Source organism: Parus major, chromosome Z (genome assembly GCF_001522545.3).
Source record: "Parus major isolate Abel chromosome Z, Parus_major1.1, whole genome shotgun sequence".
NCBI lineage: Eukaryota > Metazoa > Chordata > Aves > Passeriformes > Paridae > Parus > Parus major.
The window spans coordinates 65,531,804-65,553,980 of record NC_031799.1 but is presented as its reverse complement, the minus strand read 5'-3'; the positions used below and the strand labels follow the sequence as shown (position 1 = coordinate 65,553,980).

At 43.7% G+C, this 22,177-nt stretch overlaps 1 protein-coding gene across 1 annotated transcript; it reads left to right on the top strand.

The window, feature by feature from the left end:
• The first annotated feature begins 938 nt into the window (after positions 1-938).
• On the top strand, positions 939-16,961 carry LOC107215878. The gene is made up of 8 exons (XM_015652231.1): positions 939-1,004; positions 1,538-1,914; positions 2,896-3,159; positions 9,829-9,896; positions 10,842-10,932; positions 13,605-13,724; positions 14,321-14,920; positions 15,009-16,961. Exons 1-7 carry the CDS (start codon positions 939-941, stop codon positions 14,349-14,351), a joined length of 1,017 nt encoding a protein of 338 aa, XP_015507717.1. The 3' UTR covers positions 14,352-14,920; positions 15,009-16,961.
• The last annotated feature ends 5,216 nt before the right edge of the window (positions 16,962-22,177 follow it).

The following is a 22,177-nucleotide window of genomic DNA, read 5'->3' as shown; positions in this document are numbered from 1 at the left end:
ATACAACACCTTCCCTCCCCACATAGGTGTTCAAAAGTAATCTCATTATTTTCTGCATCTTTTGCATCCTGTATGCTTTGCTTGAGTTCATCTAGAGGGTCTTTTAATGACCTTTTCCACGACCTTTCCCAAAAATCAAATTCAGTGGGTGTTAGGAGGCACCTGAAGAAATCTTGGATGTCAGCAGGAACTAACTCCTGAGATTTTAAAGTAGGTCTAATCATTCTTTTAAATATTTCACTATTTTTGCCAAATTCACGTTGTATTTTACATATCTCTCTGATATCATGGTAAACGAAAGGCTGATATTGTCTATTAGCTCTTTTCTTACCAGTAAATATCACAGGTGCTGCCGTAGGTATATCCTTATCTTCCCCAGAGCCTGTATCTCTGGTGTCTCCCTGCCCAACCCCACCCCCCACCGGGCAATGGGGGCTTTCACCAGCACCCCCGGGCTGGTGAAGGGCCTTATCTACCCCTGCAGGGGACCCAGGGGGCCCTGCATCACTCCCGGGCTGGTGAAGGGACATAGCTACAGCCGCAGCAGGCCCAGGGAGCCGTGCCTCAGCCCTAGATGGGTGGAGGGTCTCATCCACACCCCCACAGGGGCTGGCCAAGGACACTTCTCCCCTCCCCGGGGGCAGGGCCAGGACACCCCTTCCCCCGCCCCTCCATGGGAGCAGGGGGCAGGGCTGCTCCTCTCACTCTCCCCGACCCCGTGGGACACGAGGCAGGGGTGTGGAGAGCAAGATTGCAACATTTGGGGATGTATTTGTAAGGCGATGCCATGCTTGAGCAGGGTACTGCAGGAGGGGGGAGATGTGAGAGAGAGGGGAGGGGTTATGGGCGGAGTGAGGGAAATGGGCAGAGGGAGGTGGATAGAGGGAGTCATGGGAAGGGAGATACAAGGGGGGTTCTTCCATATGTGTAGCTGACACATGGCCAACTCCACCTTGGATTTTAGGCACATGGAGGCCTGGGGATTTCACAGTTGGAATATTAGGGTAAGATTCTCTGATAGTCAGCGCAAGGCTGTCAGAGCTGGGGTGCTGAATGAGACACATGGCTCCAGAAATGGCATTATTACAGTGCATTTCTTGAGTTTCTGTATTTGTTTCATGTATGTTTTTCAGCACAGGAGCAGAAGGTATGGGGGAAAAGGTATGGGATACTGATGAAGGCTGCAATGGCTGTTTTTTTATGTCTTTTTTGATCAATTCTTTTCGGATTATAAGAAAAATTAGGAGATATTTTGAAGCATTTTTTTTTCCTTCCTCTATTTTTTGAGTGAGAATATTGCCAATTTGATTCCATGTAGAGATAGAATTTAGTTCTGACCAATCTAGCTGTGGATTGTTATGAGATAACCACTCTGTGAAACATTTTAACTTTTTTTTAGAGATTTTAACATTTATAGTACTTAAAAATTCTTGCAATTTGGATTCTAATTTTGGTTGGGATGTAGATATGTTAGATCCCATGCCTGTTATTAAAATTGTGTTTTCAAAACTTGTTTTTATCTTGTTTTACTGCAAAGCAACAAAGCTATGTAAAGGCAGGCTTTTTTTTTTTACTACCCCCCAACACCGTGCCACAGCCGGCACCATACGGGAGCCGTGGCTCAATCAATGCCACGCGGAGGGGCCTCGCGCACTGTGGCCACTGGGGCTGCCGCCGCTGGTCCCGCGCCGCGCTGCCGCCCCGGCGTGCAGCTCGCCCTCGTCGCGCCTGGCCGCGCTGTGCCTGCCCGGGCCGTGCCGCCGCCCGCCGGCTGTTCCCCGCTGCCTGCGGGGACACGTCCCTGCCGCCAGGTCAGGCACATGCTCTGCTGATCCCCGGCTCGGCTCCTGCCCCGCTTCTGCGTTGGCCTGCCGGGCTGGCTAGTGTGACTCACCACGCTTACGTTGTCAAGCGGTAGAAAACCTCCTGTGTGGATGGGGTTCCCCTGGGCGTGAGGAAGGTACCAATCCAGTCCTTGTAAGCTATAATCTTAGCTTTTCAAGGTAGCTGACGTGCCCAGGCGTGCGAAAAACCTGTGTTTCCAGCTGGTTTTAGGGGTCGTGCCCTCCTTGGACGCCACCCGCTACAATAACTCTGTCCCCAGGCCCTCTGTTACCTCTGTCCACCCCGCAGCGGGCAGGGAGGCTGGGGAGGTAGTTTTAGCTTGCCAGACGAGGCCCTAAAAACGAGGCTCTTTCCCTTTGCTGAGATGGCAGTTACAGCTTTATTTCTTGGGATCCTTTGGGGTGAGATGGCAGGAGGGAAAGAGGAAGACGTATCGAGAGGCACCCCTTTTTCAAGGCAGGGGAAAGGGATGTGGGGAATTTACACAACCAATAAGAGGAGCTGGGGAGAACAAGATAAGGGAAAGAATTTACAAGTCTGTGTTTTCGGAGGTACATTCTTAGGGTCATACCATTTTTTCTAACTGCATTACAACAATACAAGCTTTGTATTTTGACATCAAAGTTCTAACTTTTCCAGTTAATCTTTTTAACACATGGGCCTTTCTACAATCTGCTGAGTTTCTTTCCTTCCCCTTCTGTTTTCCCCTCCCTGTCTACACCCAGCCCAAGCTTAACATACTCTCTTGTTGCAGTGTGTTTCTTGTCAATGGTATGTTCTGTTATTACCTAAGTTGATGGTTTGGTCCAAATGAGACCCTCCCACCCCATGTTGTCAATCTACCCTGAGTCTCCTGTCAATCTGTCTTAGGCCCACCACATGATTGGAATTCCACTTCGGAAATCCCCTAAACTTCGACACTTGATTAGTCCATGTGACCCAACTTCCCCCCCCAGCTCCCTCATTGGGTGATGATTTTGTGAACCCTGCCTTTTACCCTCCCCAGGATATCTCTGATTAGCTGATGCTTTGTACCCTCCCTTGGAACAGCCTCCCTATTTCAGCTGTTGCACGCTCGTATTTTCTGTCTTCTGCCCACAAAATTCCGCAGAGCAATAAATCCTTTTTTATCCCATGCAAAAGACCTCCCTCTCATCCTTGTTTCCTCAGAGTGCAGCCAAAAAGCCGTAGAGCAAGTGCTCTAGTCACACCTCGGTTCATCCTGCTCCTGGGGTGTGACCCGCTCCTGTTGAAGGCTGAAGGGATAGAGCCAGATAAGCTCCAGCAAGATGCGATACTCTCTAGCTCTTCAAGGTATTTTGTCTATGAACCTTTCTATAGCTCTTGTGTTTGTTTGGGAATATGAGTTCTAAAGGTGAGGTGCTATTTAGCCAGTGATATATTTTTTAGATTAACATTATTAAAAGTAAATTTCTGTGTCCTCAACAGACATAAACAGCTAAGAGAAATATTTATTTTCTCCTAAAATAATGATTTAACATATCACAGACCACTGTTAGTGAATTTCAAAGAGAAGCAATATGAAAAAACCCTGTTTCTTATCAGTATTATATTTAAAAGCAATCACAAAAAAACCAAAAGTTAATCATTAACACCTGTGAGTCTTGCTGTTTTCATACAACAGTAAACTTAGTTGGGTTATTCTGTGACTGTGTTTATACAATCATTTTGAGTTCTGTAATGTAATTTGCAGCTGTGTAAATAATGATGTTCATAAATACAAGTCTGTTCATTTTTCATTCAGCCTGCGCTAATTTTTCTGTTTGCATGAACAATATGGTTGCATGAGAAGACAGAAGCTCTCTTCTGTTCATACAGTTGTTAAAACCAGAAAAGATACCTTTCCTGGTTCACCCTGTAATCACATAAACATTCTATCACAAATAATTCCATTCAGTCATTTGAAAAATCTACAGTAAAATATTAGCTGTCATATGTAATCATGCATAGGAAAAAAAACTTCCCTCAAGTTGTCTTAAGCAGATAGAGCTTCTACAGTTAGGGAAAAAAAAATCCATTATTGTATTTTAAAGCTTTTATTTCTTTCCTCCCTTCAGAAGAATTCCTTTTAGCACTATGGGAAATATCAGCAAATGTGTTCAAAATAAACTTAAGATGAAGAGGCCTAAATATAACACTTTTACTATGATAATGGCTATTCCAGAGACCTGACAGTTGTGCAACACATGAATGATTTGACAATTTCATGTCTAGTGACTCCCGGTGGTATGTTTGTTCTTTGGTGGTATGCTGGGTGTAAATCATCACCATCAGGATCAATATACATCCAAGAACATTTTAGTTCTTTTTTCCTGGTCTTAGTTTCTTCACTTAATGATTAGACCCTCTTCACAGCATAACTCTGAATGAGTATGATGAGAATTTGCCAGTATTTTTTTCTTCCACTATTCTGAAGCTATCTCTATCCTTATTTTATGGCTCCTGTAAACTTTCTTCTACATAGGTGGTATTCTTAGCTCTTGGATTCCAGCACATTCCTTCAGAAACACACATGTACTTGCATATGAGTGTCGAAGAGTGGCACCTGGAATGCTATAAGGAATTCTACAAAGGAATACAATCTAAAGTTACTCTGTAATATCTGTTCCATAATGCTTCATTAATATAAATAAGCAAACAAAACAATAAAATTTCTGTTCACTGATACTGGAGGTTCTAATGTGCACTCAGATTTCTTAGTAAGCCAGAACCTTTATGCTTCTGAATGTGCTCATGCAACTATCAACCACTAAAATTGTTTCACTAATGTCGGAAAATATAGACCCATGGTTGACAGAAGACTTATTTGACTGGATCATATGTATTACCTTATCAAGGAATTAAAATTTAAATTTTCAAGTAAAAAATTGTTTTTTTAAATGATTTATCTTGAGACAGAGTTCAGTACAGATATCATTGCATTTCTTTGATAATTTTTCTACAGCAGAGTAGTTTTCCAGTTATGGTCTTTTTTTCTTCACTATCTTGTAGTAAAGGTCATTTTGATTTTGACAGTAGTGCTCCAGACTCAGACGAAACCTTGAAGTGTTTGTGGTTTTGGTGTGGAGAAAGCTCTAGAACAGCCTATTACTATTAAAGTTGCTTCTAAAGAGAGTTATTATCAGTCAAAGAGATTAAATATTCAAATTCAAATTTTCTTCATAAACAAGTTTCTAGGCTGACCCTAAAACTGGAAAATCACAATCATTTATTTTGGTTGACCTGTATCTTTGTGCACTGATTTTTAAGGCAGATGAGAAATGCAGTGAGGTAAACAGATAAGCTAGAAAATTTTAAACTGTGTGGGCTGATGAGTAATTCTGTGCCAATGCCACTTTTGACTTCCTAAGAAATTTCCACAGTTCTATTCAGAGGCCATATGCATTGGCTGGTCTAAATACCTGCAAGAGATTTACACAACTTTGACTGCCTTTCTTGACACAAGCCAGAAAACATGCTTTTTCAAGGTCTGAGAATAGATGAAGCTACAGGTGTAACCCATTATGGGCATCCCTCTTTTAAATATGATAGTATAGGAGTGCAGTGTGACTTACTGTGGAGCAAGTACAGTACTGCCATCCTATTTCCATGACTCTGTAGTTCTAGGTACAGCTGCTCTGGTGTGGAAAAATGGAATAGCTTAGGACTCTTATTACCCTATAAGCAAGAGAGCAGACTTCAGTACATATAGCAAGCAGCTGTTTTTTAAAGATCAGTGTTAATTCAAGAGAAACTTCAATTTCTGAGCATGTATTTGCTTGCAACCTAGATAGTGGCTTCTAGTACAGATTTTCTTAATCAGTTAAATAACAGGTTAGTTAATCAAGACTGTACTAAGGAATCTCAGATATAATGTCACTGAAAAAACAGTGACCAAAGTTCTCAACATCTCATTTCCTCTGAAATATGAAACAGCTTCCTATATGCTGACTGTTGCTTTGATTTGCCATGCCAACCAGCATCTTTCTCTAGGAACAGAGATGCTAGTGAAGAGAGGAAAGTGAGTTTACCTATAAGGAATAAATGAAAATGAAAAACACAGAAAATGTGGTAGTTTAATCTCAGAAAGCTTACAAAATCACATATACTGCATATAGAATTGGAAAATTTCTGTCTTGAAAGGTAACTCAAGTAATTACTATATCAAAATTCAAAAAATAATGTCAAATCACATGTCACAACACACAACATTACAAAATATTTACCATACAGATATTTGAAACAAGTAGGAAAAATGTGAACTAATATCCTTTTATTTTAGCAAAATCAAAATATTGATCAGTTGTAAGTTTTCACATTACAGTCTTGTTTTCACCATGGCAGCTGCTTGGGATCAGCTGCTGCAGAGTGATTCACTGACCCAGGTCTGAGCTGTGGACCCAAGAGTGCTTCCCAGTCCCAGGTCCCTCTGCTCCACTGATCTGGTACTCCCAGTGCTTACTGTAGCCAGAGGAGGGTGTGCTTAACAGTGGTCTCCAAGCTTGGCAAATTTTCCTGGTCTGGATACATATCCAGAGGGCTACTGGATAAATGTAAATAAATCCATCAGGAAAAACACTCTTCCTAGCCCTTAATGTTAAAAAGACTAAGTCCTCTTTAAAGAATTATTGTTTATTCTGATTTCCTGTTTTTTGTTTTCCCAGAGGAAACCTTCATGGTAACATTGTCTTTGGTAAGGGACAAATTTAGCAGTCATAAATCTCTTTTTATGGACAGCTAGTGCCAATTAGCAGATTAAATTAAATTGAAGTGTATTCCTCTTTGAATTTCTCAGAAGTTAGTAGAAGTTAGTTATCTCAGTTTAGTTTAAAGAATAGTTTACAATACTTAATACAAGACAAATCTTTGTCTGGGTCCATGCCTATGTCTGTATCTGTGTCTGTCTCATTATGTGTGTATTTCATGAAACCACCTTATGCAAAATCAAAACCACCACCACCGAAAGGTTTAATTTCTATTTCCATTATTGGTTTATTCAGGAAGTGTTACTGCTCCTTTGATTATTATTTTAAATTAAAGTTACTTTTTTTGTCATGTTGCACTAAGCTAGTTATATTTGCACTGAAATGATTTCTCCCTCTTTCTCCCCCCGGGTCTGTGGTGTGTTGGATCTTTCCCCTCGCCCCTTCCCTTCAGTTTCACCCCATTGGCTGTAGCCTACTTTCCCCTCCCCTTCCCCCAGTATAAAAGTCCCCGCCACTGCCTGTTGGGTCTCTTTTTTTTTGCCGGGAGTTTGTTCTGTGAATTAACTGAGACAGTGTCCCAGAAAAGAGAGCTTCCTTTGTCTTTTACCTTTGTCCTTGCTGAACCCCCTCCCACACCCGGTGGACTGCAGCTAGTCAGGCAATTTCCTGGGGCTGAGAAAAAAGGGATTTCGGAAGTTGGCGTCCTATGTGGGGGCTTGTCTTAAGGACAGAGACCCCAGGCAGCAGCTGGAAATCCAAGTGGGGATTGTACAAGTTTTGGATTGTCACCTACCCTGTAGCAGCGAGTTGCTTTTTGTGTAACCGCACTTACCAGGGCAGGATCAACAGCCTTCCTAAGCCCGGGAAGGTCAGTCCCAGGACATAAAGGACTTGCTACACAGCCCCGAGCCAGCTGAGGACCCAGGAAGGGATGAGTGTGTTCAGCTGCGCAGGTTCGGTAGGCGAGGTGCACAGCCGCGAGGTGCAGCAGCCCAGCAACTGCACACAGCATGTTCTGGCACGGGGCAGCAGACGGGTGCTGCGCAGGGTGGCAGTCTCTGAGGTGTGGCGCACAGCTCGGCAACTGCTGTGTCGGAGGCGCATGAGCCGTGGTTTCTTGCCTCTACTGCATGGCAGCTGTGGGTTTTTTTTCCAGCACCGTGGCATGTCAAGAGTGCATGGGCAGTGCAGCACAGCCATGGGTGGACTTGTGGTTTTGTTTTCTTTTCGGGCGGCTACGTGGTGTGCCCAGTGCCACACGAGTGGCAGCTGCAGGAGGCGTGGCATGCAGCAAGCGCAACGGCTCTGGCCACATGGCTTTTAGCAGCTTGGCTTGGTGTGTGGCCACTCCCACGTGGTTGCCAACTGAGTTTAAAAAAAAATGTGGTTCTCTGCAAAGCAGTTTTATCTCTTACCCCAACATGTTGGGGTGGAGGAACTGAGAAAAAGCCTCCCTGGGCTGGCTGTGCTGTTTTTGCTGTGAAGGAAGGAAGACTGCACTGTGCAAGTAGCTTCTAACATCAGCATCTTTTCCTGCACTCTTTTACCCAGGTGGCTACTCTTCAGTTACAGCATTCTGTTAGTTTTAAAAGTGATGACACCCCCATCCCAACCAAGATCCAAGATGGTGCTGGCCACATGCTGGATGGCCACATGGGGGATTGCCATCTTACCCATCTTCTTCTTCCCATAATCCCTTTCACCACCTGTCCCTTCCCCTGACCCGTACTCCACTCACAACCCCTTTCTTCCCTCAGACGTCCATCGCCGCTCCACTATGTTCCTGCCCTTCATGATGTCATCCTGTGACCCTGCCCCCAGGTGTTGCAATCCTGGTTCCCACGGTGACCCCACCCCCTTTCCTGTCCCTGGTTCCCACACCCCCTCGCCCTGTTCCTCATTCCCACAGGTGAGGGCTGAGTCCCTGCCCTGTTCCCACAGTGGGGAGGGTGGGTCTACCCCCTGTTCGTGCAGGGTGGAGGGGGGATGTCCCCACCCTGCTCCCATGGGGGGTGGGTGAATCCCCACCCAGATCCCACAGGGATAGGGCTGGACTCCTCCCTGGACCTGGTGGGGGTTGTGCTCCCTGCCCCTGTGGGAGTGAGGATGGGCAGGGGGACCCAGGGGGTGGGGGCCCTGGAAATGATTAAAAAGAAGCTATATCCTCAGCCTCTCCTGTCATATAAATTGGTAAAAGAAGGATAAATAGACACTTTCGGTCCTTCTCTTGGCAAAACATAAAAGAAATCTGTAAACCCCAAAGGGAGTTTGGTAGAAATAGTGAAATCATTAAAGGAATGATGAGAGCTACTTTAACATCTGAGTTAGTTCCAGTTGATCTCAGAGACCTCTTCTGGTGTCTCCTAACCTCCTCAGAGTTTGATCTTTGGGAAAGCACATGGAAGAGATCTTTAAAAAGGGTCCTGGTTGAGCTCAAGCAAAGCACCTAGGGTGCAAAAGATGCAAATGATAATGAGATCACATTTGAACCACATCTATGCGGTGAGGGGATGTGGGCTAAACCCAAGGACCAGGTTCGGGTGCTAACAAAATCCATTTTAGATAAAATCTGTGGCGTGACAGAAAAGGTTTTTAACCAATTGCCAACAGTTGAAACCCAGGGTAGTTATAGTTAACATTAAACAGTTTCCTTCAGAAAGTTTTTTGCAGTTTGTCCACAGGCTTCGAGCACAAGCAGAGAGGCAAGTGGAAGGACCAGTGGTGCAGGCGGAGCTGATTGAAGAGATGGCGCAGAGGAAAGCCAATGAGGCCTGCTGCAGGGTGATTCTGGAACTGCCCATTGATCCTCCACCCACTATAGCACAGATGATAGAAGCGTGTACCAAGAAAGCAGAGTTGTTTGGTGCACAAAACAGGAGGCCAGGATTGACAAACCCAATGACTATAGCAATGGTAACACCAGGCATGAAGAAGCCGCAGGTGTCATTGGAGCAGCTTCAGCATATCATCTGGTTCCAGTGTGAAAGGACAGGACACTTTGCCAGAGACTGTCCTCAAAGCCAGCACCGAAAGAAATATCAAAAGGAAGCAGTAGTCAACCAACAAAAAACCTGAAACTAGACTGCAGCCCTGCCAGTGCAATGATATAAATGTAGTAGGTTCCAGAGGAGGAAAAGCTTCTGTCTTAATTGATTAGGGGGAGGAAGGGAAGCAGGGTGTGGGACTGCGAAAAACAGTTTTGGGAACACATGCCTAACAAAGTCTGGCTGCCTCACAAGTGATCCAGCCTTGTAACTGCCAAAGCATTTGTTTTCAGGTCTACTTGTTGGACAGTCATTGGAGTGGACCTGCTGGACAATTCAAGAGAAGTGACAGGACTGGATAGTGAGTATTTTGTTACTGTGAACACAGCACACACACCCATGGAGATTGAGGTGGCTCCCATGACAATCAAGGGAGACTTAACACTCCTCACTCTCCTGGCATGTTGTCCTCAGCTACCGTTGTATTTGGCCAAGGGGCAAATCATTGCCCATGCCATTCCTGTTCCAGCAGAGGTCTCAGCAGATGACAAACCACCTGCCCAGTGGCAGAAGTGGTTGGTGAGGATAAACCCATCATGGGTTTATCAAAACCTAACCCATGGACCAGATCATCTCCATGTGGAAGGGTTGATTGACATGGGGGCAGATGTGATGATCATACCTGAATCATGCCTTCACACTGGGACTTGCAACTCATGACTGGCAAAATCCAAGGTGTAGGAGGAGTGAAATTGGAAAAAGTTTCTAAGAACATCATTCAGATTGAGGGTCTGGATGAGAAATTGGCATGTGTCCATCCATTTATCACTGATAACAAGTGCCCCCTGTGGGGAAGAGACACCATGTCCCAGTGGGGAGTCAAACTAATTATCCCTGAGTCTTCCAAGGATTTTTAGAAGCTGCCACTGTGGAGAGCCCTACCAAAAAGTTAATGTGGCTGAATGACAATCCAGTCTGGGTAAATCAGTGGCCACTCAGTAAAGAAAAGCTCAGGGTGCTCAAAGAGCTGGTGGAGGAACAATTGTCCAAAAGCCACTTAGAGGAAACAACCAGCCTTGGATTTCCCTGTTTTTTTGTAATAAAGAAGCCAGGGAAAGATAAATGGTGCCTCCTTCAGGATCTCCACGAAATAAACAAAGTAATTGAGGACATGGAGTCACTCAACCTGGGATGCCCTCCCCGACAATGCTCCCACAAAATTGGCAATTGGCAGTTCTGGACATTAAAGATTGTTTCTTCCAAATTCCCCTGCACCTGACAGATGCGCCGCTATTTGCTTTCTCAGTTCCTATGGTCAACCAGGAGGCCCCAATGAAATGGTACCTCTGGAGAGTTCCACCTCAGGGAATGAAGTGCAGTCTTTCCATCTGCCAATGGTATGTGGCTTCATTACTGTCCCCGGTGTGCACCAAAAAAAAGGGAAGCCATCATCTTATACTACATGGATATGCTTGTATGTACCCCCAATGACACTACACTCCAACACACACTTGACCTAGTGGTTAAAGTTTCTGTAAATCTCTGCTGGATTCCATCTGCAGGAAGATAAAGTTCAAAGGATGCCACCTTGAAAGTACCTGGGCTTAGAGATCACTGCACATACCATTGGTCTGCAGAAATTAGAAATTGCTAGTAATCCCAAAACCCTAGCAAATCTCCATTCCCTGGCAGGTCTTTGAACTAGGTCAGACCCTGGCTAGGTCTCAGTAAGGAGGACCTGGATCCCCTGCTCAATTTATTGAAGGGGGAGAGAGTTGCTTTCTCCCAGGGAACTGACCCCAGAGGCAAAAGCCACAATTGAATAAGCACAAAGGCTCTGACTGAGACAGGCTTATCACTATAAGCCTGAGCTGCCTTTCAAATTCATCGCCCTGGGGAAGCTACATTTACATTGGGTTGATAATCGAATGGGTTGAAGGGCAGAGAGATTCACTCTTAGAGTGACAGAAGTGACACATTCATAGAGTGTGTCTTCCTCTCCCACGAACGATCCAAAACCATCACCAAGCCACAAGATCTGATGGCTCAGCTGTTCTGAAAGGCCAGGGTGAGGCTGTGGGAACTGGCTGGTTGTGACTTTGTGTGTATTCACCTCCTGGTCAAACTTTCTGGGGAGGGAAAGCACTTTTCTGAGAAACCAAGGAGATGTTTGAGCACCTGCTGCCAGAGCAATGCTAGCCTCCAGTTAGCTCTGGGGAGTTACAGTGGACAAATATCAGTCCATGCACCATTGCATATATTTTTTCATGAGGAATTCCATCTCATTCCTTGTGAGAAAAGGAGCTCTAGGCTGCTGAAGGCTTTTACAGTATTCACTGACACGTCCGGGGCGTCCCACAAGTCGGTGATGACTTGGAGAAATCCGCAGACTCAGCACTGGGAAGCTGATGTTGAGCTTGTGGAGGGGTCACCCCAGACAGCTGAACTGTCTGCCGCCGTGAGAGCCTATGAGAGGTTTTCGGAGCCAATCAGTTTGGTCACTGACTCAACCTATGTAGCAGGGGTAGTGTCCAGAGCAGAGCAGGCAGTTCTCAAAGACATCGAGAACAAACATCTCTTTAGGTGCTCTCCAAATTAATTTATTTAGTTTCAACTCAAGAGCAACCTTTCTAAGTGATGCATGTGAGGTCACATACAGATTTGCCAGGCGAAATCACTGAGGGAAGGGTAAAGCAGATTCCCTTGCTGCCCCAGCTGAAAGGGTATGTCTTCCAGACATCTTCCAGCAGGCTAAGCCACCAGCAGTATCATCCAAATGTGCCACGTCTGATCCATCAGTTCCAACTAACACAGAGTCAGGTTCGAGCCATTGTGGCCACCTGTCCTAGTTGCCAGCTCCAGGCTGTGCCATCGCTGGGTGTAGGGGTTAACCCTCAAGGCCTTGGGAGCTGTGAAGTGTGGCAGACAGACATTACACACATTCCCGGTTTTGATCGCCTCAAGTATGTACACGTGTGCATTGACATGTCAAATGTGGTTTATGCCTCTGCCCATGCAGGGGAAAAGGCTGTGCAGGCCAAACAACACCTGGTAGAGGCCTTTTCAGTGCTGGGGATCCCTAGGGATATTAAAACTGATAATGGCCCAGCGTATAAATCCAAGGAGGTCCTAGGATTTGTTCAGCAGTGGGGGGTGGAACATAAGACTGGCATCCCCCACTCCCCCACTGCTCAATCTGTGATTGAACATACCTACCAGACACTAAAACAAGTCCTGGCCAGGCAGAGCAGTGCAACAGTGTGGATGTTACCACAACAAAAGCTCTGCAAAGCCATGTTTACTATCAATTTCCTGAATTGTTCATTTGAAAACATGAGTCCTCTAGAGGTTAGGCACTTTAACAGTGGTGATCAGTTTAAGTTGTCACAGCATCCACTGGTCTTAATCAGGGACCCTGAAACCTGGCAAACCAAGGGCTCCTATGAACTTGTTACCTGAGTAACACGGCTGCGCGTGTGTCCACCCCTGCGGGACAACGTTGGATGCCCCAAATGTGGATAAAGCCTTTCATTCCCAAAAACCCAGCTCCAGTAGAGGGGGATGAAAAACAAGTGGCAGTCGCTTCCAAAAGAAACAGCCACTGGAAAGAGGGAGAGGAAACCTTCCTGACATCTGGTTATTCTCTGGCAGACACCTACTGACTGTTAATATGCTTTAAAAATGTTTGTTTTTCCTTTTGATGAAAACCTACCTCCCACTCAACTTCGTAATGAGCCCTATCCCGGTTGTCATCTCGTTTGCGCAGACTGGTACAGTGAATTGGTCAAAGGCTGGGGACTCATGGGGTGGTAGATGTCCATAGTTAAACTCTTCTTTTAACTTCATTTAATTAAAAAGGGGGCTATATCATGTTGCACTAAGTTAGTTAAGTTTGCACTGAAATGATTCCTCCCTGTTTCTTCCCCCTGGGTCTGTGGTGTGTTGGATCTTTCCCCTCACCTCTCCCCTCTGGTTTCACCCCATTGGCTGTAGCCTGCTTTCCCCTCCCCTTCCCCCAGTATAAAAGTCCCCACCACTACCTGTTGGGTCTCTTTTTTTTTTTTTCCAGGAGTTTGTTCTGTGAATTAACTGAGACAGTGTCCCAGAAAAGAGAGCTTCCTTTGTCTTCTACATTTGTCCTTGCTGAATCCCCTCCCAGTCCCACCCCTGGTGGACTGCAGCTAGTCAGGTGATTTCCTGGGGCAGGGAGCAAAGGGATTTCAGCATATTTTGACTGTAGAGACAAATAAACTTAGTCCAAAAGACTAATGAACTATGTCCATATAGTGTGGCACAGCTTTCTATGAAATTGTGTATATGAGATTCTTTCTGGATGTTTTTCTGTTGGCATCATACAAGAAGTGACAAAACTACCAACTGTAAAGAAACCAAGTTTTCTATTGATTAATTAAAGGAAAATAGAAGTTTAAATTTATTTTAAATGTTTTGGATTTGAACAATGTATTTTAACAACTTAGGTAATCTACTTGAAATGTGTAGCAATCTGCCTTCTGATTGAGCTTGGAGTACTTAGAATCTGTTTAAAGGTTAAATATTGTATAACCAGGAACATGTGGATTTTATTAACTTCGAATTTTTAGCAGAACCTGTGGGGTAATGTAATGAAGATAGCACTGCAGAATTCACTCTCACTGGAATTCCTGGTGATTTGATTCCTGAAAGAACAAACAGCTCCTACCTTTATTTGTATGATCCAGGATGTTTTGTCACCTAAATATTAAATTTTCTTTACTGATTTTACTTGCTTTTCATTTGTTCACACAGTAGAGGTTTAAGAGTTGAGGAACTGTGGTGACCTGACTTGGCTGACTTCTAGCCCCACACCCAGCCCCTTCCACCCCACTCTCTCATTCCTCTACCTCAACACCAAACGGAAAGAAAAAAAGAAGAAAATGCTTGTAAGTCAAAATAAAGACGAGGAGATTACTTACCTTTAACTATCAGTTACTATTCTGGGAAAACCGGACATGACTTGAAGAAAATTAATTTTCTTGGCAACTAAAGTAGAGTTGGATGGTGAGAAGCAAAGAAAAAAATCCTAATGCACCTCCCTCTTTTTCTCCTTATGCCCTTCAGAAGTTCATCGTTGCTCCTTCATTCACTACTTTGCCCTCTCATCCCTGGTGTAGGGGAAGGGTGGTGTTGGTCAAGAACAGCTCCTCACTACTTGTTGCTCCTCCTCATGGTTTGTATTGCTCCATTCTAGGTCTTTTCCAAGTGGTTCCTCCAGATAATGCTTCTAAGTGGGTCCTCCAATGTCTGCAGTGATAGGTGTCTGCTCTTGCAGGATTCTCTCCATAAGCCACGAGGAAATCTCTGCATCACCACCTCTTCTCCCTCCTTCTCTGACTTAGTGTCCTCATGGTAGTTTCTTTCACTTTCCTCCACCCCTCCCTTCTCTCTCTGATGTGGAGTGTTTTTGTTATTTCATAAATACTCTTAATAAATACAGGTGCCACCATCCTGACTGAGGGGCTCAGCTTTGCTATGTGATGGATCCATTGGAATGGGCAGGAGCCAGCTGTGTTCAGCACGGGTGCAGTTCTGGTCTCCTTACAGGAGACACTACTGCAGGCCCCTGCTGCAAGAGCCTGGGTGCGGACATCCGGTACAAGGATAGCATGTGTTATGGATATTAAGAGCCCAGCCTCGCAGTCTCTCTTCTCTTCTTCCATGTATTCTCCCTCTTTAAAAGGGATAACCTATATCAGATTTTTACATAGCCAGCCTGCACTGCACAATACCAGAACTAACAGAAGTAGGGAACAAGTACTGACAGAAAACTGTAAGCGTGTGAGACAGAATAAGAATTTAGAAGATCAGAACCCACTGAGATAATCAGTGCACCCTGTGGAAGAGTTTAGGAGCCAGGTATGGCAGAGCCATTGCTAGTTCCATGTGAGTCATTGAGTTACCCTGTGTCTCTTAACTGCATTAATAAAATTATACTGATACTGTGTTTATTACTTGCACTGGTTATTGTTTAGTGCTTTTCAGTCTTTGCTCTGTCCTGTAGAGCTACTGGATGTGGAATCATGTGTAGTTTTATTCATGCATAGCAAAGGATATCATAAGGAATCTGAGAGGCACCAAAAAGAGAATTCCCTGTCTGGATCCTTGGATCTTACTGCACATTAGCTCTAGAGGTAATAGTTTTCTCCATAAACACAGAACTCTCATCTATATGTGTTTTGCTATGCCTTGTACCTAAGCTCTCTGACCCCCATGTACTTCAGTTTCCTTCAGTCATTCTCTGCTGAGAATTCTGAAACATTACTAACCATCTTGACAAAATATATTGTGTGGTTTTAGAATGCTAGGCTGGAATTTTGCATTTCGTATGAGGTTAGCACATTGTCTCTTCTTCTGGAAGATAGCAGATTTTATTTTTATATCACTTTATTTTAGTCATTCATGTAAAGTTCTATGTTACAGTGTATGTTACAAACAAGAATTTACCAGCAAACTTTTCACAGCCTGTACAAAACAGCAACATAGACTCATGAGATGATTAAGAAGGCACCTCCACTTTGACTTCTAAATTAACAAGGAAGATTATGAAACACTGTTACATTCTGACTCTTTTTGACAGGAGGTTCCCTCTTTCAAAGAGGGGTAACTTTTAACACACTCTATTCTGATTATCCTCTTTTTACTCTGGAGAAGAGGTACCTCCTTCACCATGGCTGAGAACAGAATAATTCTCTTTTGTCAAGGTTCCCTTGCAACTGAAGCTCTGTATCTGGGAAATATTAATCTCTTCCCTGCCAAATTCTGCATGCCAGCAAACCACACAAAGGGCCATATCACCAACATAGATTTAATCAGTTTATGGACTCTAAAAGACAGCCTTGAAATACGTCACACACAGGCTAAAACCTCATAGAGAGAGAAAATTAATTTCATATTGAAGTCCAGTTTAATTTAGTCTGGGAACACAAATACCATTATGCATTAATGAGAATTGTGTCATTACTTTATGACATTTCTCTAAACAGAATTAATTAGACAATTAAACATAATTGTGTTTATTTAAGGATTTCCATAGCTTCATGTCTTTGGGTTTATTTTACTTTTATAGACTACATCTATATTCCCTGGCTTGTTAAATTTTGAAAAAGACTATTGTTTGAGCATTTCTCTCCAGAATTCTCAGTATTGTTTTTACAGAGGTACAGATTTGAAATGTTAAATACCAGGTATCCAGGTGAATAGACCAAGGAGGTAGGAATAAAATGTGTTGTCATAATTTCTCTTTAAAGCCTTGTCCTGGGGTGACTTTATGATACTGGTATTTCCAATTGCCTTGTTTATGGTATATATTAAGTCTGCACCTTTAAGACTGGCTTTGAGAGCAAAGAGAGGGAAGAAGAAGCGCGCAGTTTGTGTTGAAAGAAAACATCACTCCCCCACATCCTGCTGCTGGACTGTGGTGTCTGCAGCATGGACAAACAGCGGGACAGAGCTTCTCTCTGGCTTTTAGTTAGTTTTAGCTAGCTGAAGCAGAGGAGTTCCCTGAACCTTTTCTTTCCTTTTTCCCTGGATCTGTGCAAACCTGCTTTGGACTGAAAAACACCAGACAAACCCCGGGAGCTCCTGCCTGTGGCCCACCGGGGCCTGGGCCTCGGCACTATCCAGCGACGAAGGGACTGGTAAGAGCTTGAGCAGGCCGAGCTACACCACATGAAACAGACTTTTCTTCCTGGATTTGCCATCCTGTCAAACAGTGAGAGGTTTTATTGTTTAATATTATTCAATTTCTGTTAAATAAACAGCTTTTTCCACTTCTCTCCAAGGAATTTTTTTTCCCCAGACCAGTTGGAGGGAGGGGTCATTAGAATTTTGTTTTCCTGGGGGAACCCCCATTTGGAGTTTTTCTCCCAAATTTGCCCTAAACTAGGACAGGTCTACATTATATCAAGAGGGTGTTGGTCAGTGGATCAGAGTCTTGATACATATCAGTGAAAAGTAGTATGTGTCAGGGGTCTGTACTGGGCCCAGTGTCATTTAATAATATCTTCATCAGTGACACAGATGAAGGGGTTGAGTGCACCTTCAGCAAGTTCTCAGATGACACCAAGGTGACACTCCTGAGGGATGGGATGCCCTCCAGAGGGACCTGGACATGTCCAGTGGCCCATGGGAATCTCATGAGTGTTGTATTGCATTATGCTATGATAAGTGGTCTTTCCCTGTTGCTCCCCTTCTGGGTCTGTGGTGTGTTGGTTCTTTCCTCCTCACTCCCTTCTCTTTGGTTACTCTCCATTGGCTGTAACCTACCTTCCCCCACCCCGTTCCCCTCTGTTCAAAAGTCCCCACCAGAGAGATTCTCACTCTTTCTTCCCTGGAATCATTCTGGAATTAAACTAGGACACTGTCCCAGAAGAGAGAGCCCCTCGTCTTTTGTGTCTGGCTTTGCTAAAACCCCCTCCCACTCCCGGTGGACAGCAACTAGCTGGGCGACTTCCCAGGCTGGGAGCAGAGTGAAATTAGCACATGAGATTTAACAAGGCCAGGTGCTGGTGCTGCACCTGGGTCGGGGCAATCCCTGGTGCCAGCCCAAGCTGGGCATGAACAGATCCAGAGCAGCCCTGCCCAGAAGGACTTGGGGGTGCTGGGGGTGAGAGCTGGACATGAGCCAGCCATGGGCACTCCCAGCCCAGAGAGCCAAGTGTGTCCTGGGCTGCATCCAGAGCCCCGTGGGCAGCAGGGGAGGGAGGGGATTCTGCCCCTCTGCCCCGCTCTGGTGAGACCCCACCTGCAGGGCTGCCTCCAGCCCTGGGGTCCCAGCACAGGAAGGACATGGAGCTGCTGGAGAGAGTGCAGAGGAGGGACATCAAGGTGATCAGAGGGATGGAGCTCCTCTCCTATGGGGAAAGGTTCAGAGACTGTTCAGCCCTGAACACAGAAGGCTTCTGAGGGATGTAATTGTGCCCTTCCAGAATCCAAAGGGAGCCTCGCAGAAAGATGGAGAGAGACTTTCTATAGGTAGTGACAGGACAAGGGGAAATGGCTTCAAACTGACAGAGAGTAGATTTAGATTTGATTTTAGGGAGAAATTCTTTACTGTGACAGTGACAAGGCCCATAAACAGGTTTCCCAGAGATGCTGTGGTATCTGTGGAGTTTTTCAAGGCCAGGTTGGATGGAAATCTGAGCATCCTAACCTAGTGGAAGATGGCCCTGCCCAACACAATGGGATTAGAAGGAGGTGAGTTTCAAGCCCCATTCCAACCCAGACCTTTCTCTGATTCAGATATTTGGCATGACAAGAGCAAGGAACATACATGAGTGTCTGGGCACTGTGCTCCCAGATGTTCTGTCTGTTAGCAACCACAGCTGCTAGAAAAGGGGATGTTAGAGGATTCACTGGCATTACTGACAGGGATTTCACAGAGGGCTTTGACTTGTGTTCTTTTGTGTGCCTACGGAGAAAAAAAGACAGCTGTGTAGATTGATTCTGATCCCAGAAGAGTGTCTGAAATGAAGATCAAGCTGAACTGCTTGCCTGGCTGAGAGGAAGAGGTGATTTCTGAATGGTACTTGAAGCCCTTGCAGTATTATTGTTACACAGAGCATTTATTGACTGGATCTCCATCGTTGTCAAAATTAGCATGCTTGCTCATGCTTCTGAAATTCTCTGATGCTCTCCCTCAGGGGAAGCAGATGGAATTGTGTGGTATGTGTAAACAGGGATAAATTTAATCTTCAGCCAAATCCACACATTGCTGTATAGCTGGTTTGCATAAGATTATGAAAGCAATTTAATTAGATACAATGAGAAATCTTGCTTTTTGAAGATACATATATTTCTAATTTTAAAAAAAATTAATTAATCATATCTCCTTATTCCTTATTCTCTTTATTCAACTTAAAAGATTAAAAAAAAAATCAAGTTTGCATTTCAGAGCATATACAATGGGAAGAAAAGTTGCTTGGAATCTAGGTAAAGGAATGGATTTGATGCCATTCCTAAAGCCTCAACCTGCTTCCCCCCCCTCCATGGCCATTTTGCTCAGGGATATATTGTGAAACAACATTCATAACTTGGAACATCTTGCTTTTTTTGATTCTCAGCACTGTTCATCACTTGACTGAGTCACATTTATTCTACAATATATGAGTGGAGTAATGAAAAAAATCCCTCACATTCCCTGCCAAAACAAAGCAAGCAGGAAAAGGAAACATATGCTTCACATTCTACAAGGAGCTGCCAAAAAATTCTGCATCAACTGTGATACTCTTTTATAACTTTGACTATTGTCACAAAGTAATTCCCATCTTCATTTTAAGGCACATTACTTTTTTTTAATTTTTTTTATTTTTTTATGAAATCAAAATAGAACAATACATCTGTTGATAAAGTTTTGATTTGCTATTTTCATAAATTGTAAACCAAAGACTGTCATTCCTTGTGGTGGTGTGGTTTTTTATTGTTTATTTTTTAATCATCTATACCAATGGTTGTTCCAGAATAATTTTCCCCCCAAAATTTAATGGTTTCTTCCTAAGCTCTCCCCACCTTGCTCCTGTGTCACCCCAAAGCCCTTCGCTATTTTCCAGAATGGTCCATATCAATCCCCCTCTTGTCCAATCACCCCAAGCTCCTGGTTGCCTGTCACTGTATGACCTGCCCCTTATTCCAGATCCTTCCTTGTCCATCATTGTAAACTCTGCCTGTTGTTCTAGACCCTTCCCTGTCCATCTCCTGACCCTTGAGGCCCCAGTGACTGGTCCTCTCCACCCTCTCAGCCCTGTTGGACGCTGTATTGTAATCCCCTCCCCTTGCTCCTCCCTCTTGGAGTCCCTATTGGGTGATTGTTTGTACCCTTCCATTGATTTTGAGTTGTATAAAATCCTGAGCAGGGTAATGCTTGGGGCTCTTTTGGTTCCTGATCCCCCTGGGGAATAAAACTCTCTGGGATTCACACCAAAGGCTCCTCTCTGTCCTTTACTCCTGTCCTTGACACTTTCTTAGCTGCCAAAAGCTGTAGAGTGTGCCAGTCAGACCCACGCAACTCATCAGCCGTACCCCGGATTGTATAGCTTTCTGGGGATGGCCCCCACGTCTGCTGCCGTGCTAGAGGCTAGCCTGGGCTAACTGAACTTGAGCACGGCGACAGTTCCTCTTCCAAATACCTAAAGTCCTTCTCGAATCAGACATAAGTATGACGTCTCTATGACATTTATATGTCTGAAGCCCCAAACATAAAAAGGAAAAGAAGCTCCAACTATTGCATTCCAGTCTGAGATTTAGGGAGAAAAAACAGTTCTTTTTTCAATTGTAGAGTCATGTTATTTCCTTTCCAAAAAATATGTATGTCATTAGCAAAGGAAACTAAGACAAATTTCCTTAAAACTTATCTGAAAACGTTACATTTTGATTCTCTATGTGTTTGCATTCTACTACAATATTAATGCTGTCTCCTGAAATTTGTGAGCCAAGAAGTAGATGCTTAGAAAATGCAGTTTGTCACAAGAGAACACAATGGTAATAATTACATAACAAGGAAGTACTCATCTTCCTGATATTCAGACTTGAATTCTAGGATTAGTATTAAAACTAGCGCATTATTGATAAAACTAGTATTGAGTAAGAATGAGACTGATACATGTGAAAAGGAAATTTGACAGAATTAAAAGAGGAAGGGAACTTAAGTCTCAGACCTGAGCCTCCTCAAATCAATGAGGAGAAAATTGTCTCTGAATTTTTTGAAAATGCATGAAAGCTTGCATTCTTTTATTGCTCTGCTGGTAACTAAAATCTCATTACTTTGAACAGAACACAAACAAGGAAACAATTTCTAATTAAGTACAGATAAATTGAAATTGTGGAAATGTACATTCTGTATTTTTTGTAGGTAGATTGTGAAATGTAATGATAACCTGTCTTTTAGATTAAAATTTATCTAGTCAATCAGTTGGAAAAGTGTTTATTATGACATCACTTCGGGAATTTATTAATAAATGTAGTGCAAGTAATAAAGAACTGTAGAAGAATTGTCAAGTAGGTAAAAAACTAGTAAGAAGTAGGTTTGGGCTACAGTTATTTGTATTTATAAAGAAGGTCTTATTTATATTTTCACAAATAGGAAGTGGAAATGGCCCAGTGAATCTTTATGAATAAGGAAAGAGCTTGAATTTTTTTTAGGACTGGAATGATATAGAAAGACCTTAAGCAGCCTGTGGACAACTGAGATAGAAAGGAGATTAAATTAAGCAGTAAAAAACACAAAGTTCCATTCTTTGTATTCTTTGTGACTAATAAAAGATTATTCCAGAAGCTGGAAATTCATCAGTTAAAAATGTCAGAGAAGAAAGCATGGCTACATTAATTGAATGCAGAATAATTGAAATGCTGGCAAGAAAATGGCAAATGCAGTCCTAAGCTGTCTCAGACAAAAGTATTTCTTGCAAAGACATAGAAGTATTAAAGTTCTGTCCTTCTGTAAAAGGAGGAGTACGGGAGAATTCTTTTTGATAGATTTCTCTGACAAAAATAAAGTGCAAATATGGCAGTATTACATTTGAGGACTGATTATTGATAAAAGAAGATCACATGCTTCTACTGAAGGGGGATAGAAAAGGGAGAAAAGAGGGGAAAAGAGAGACGGAGGGAGAA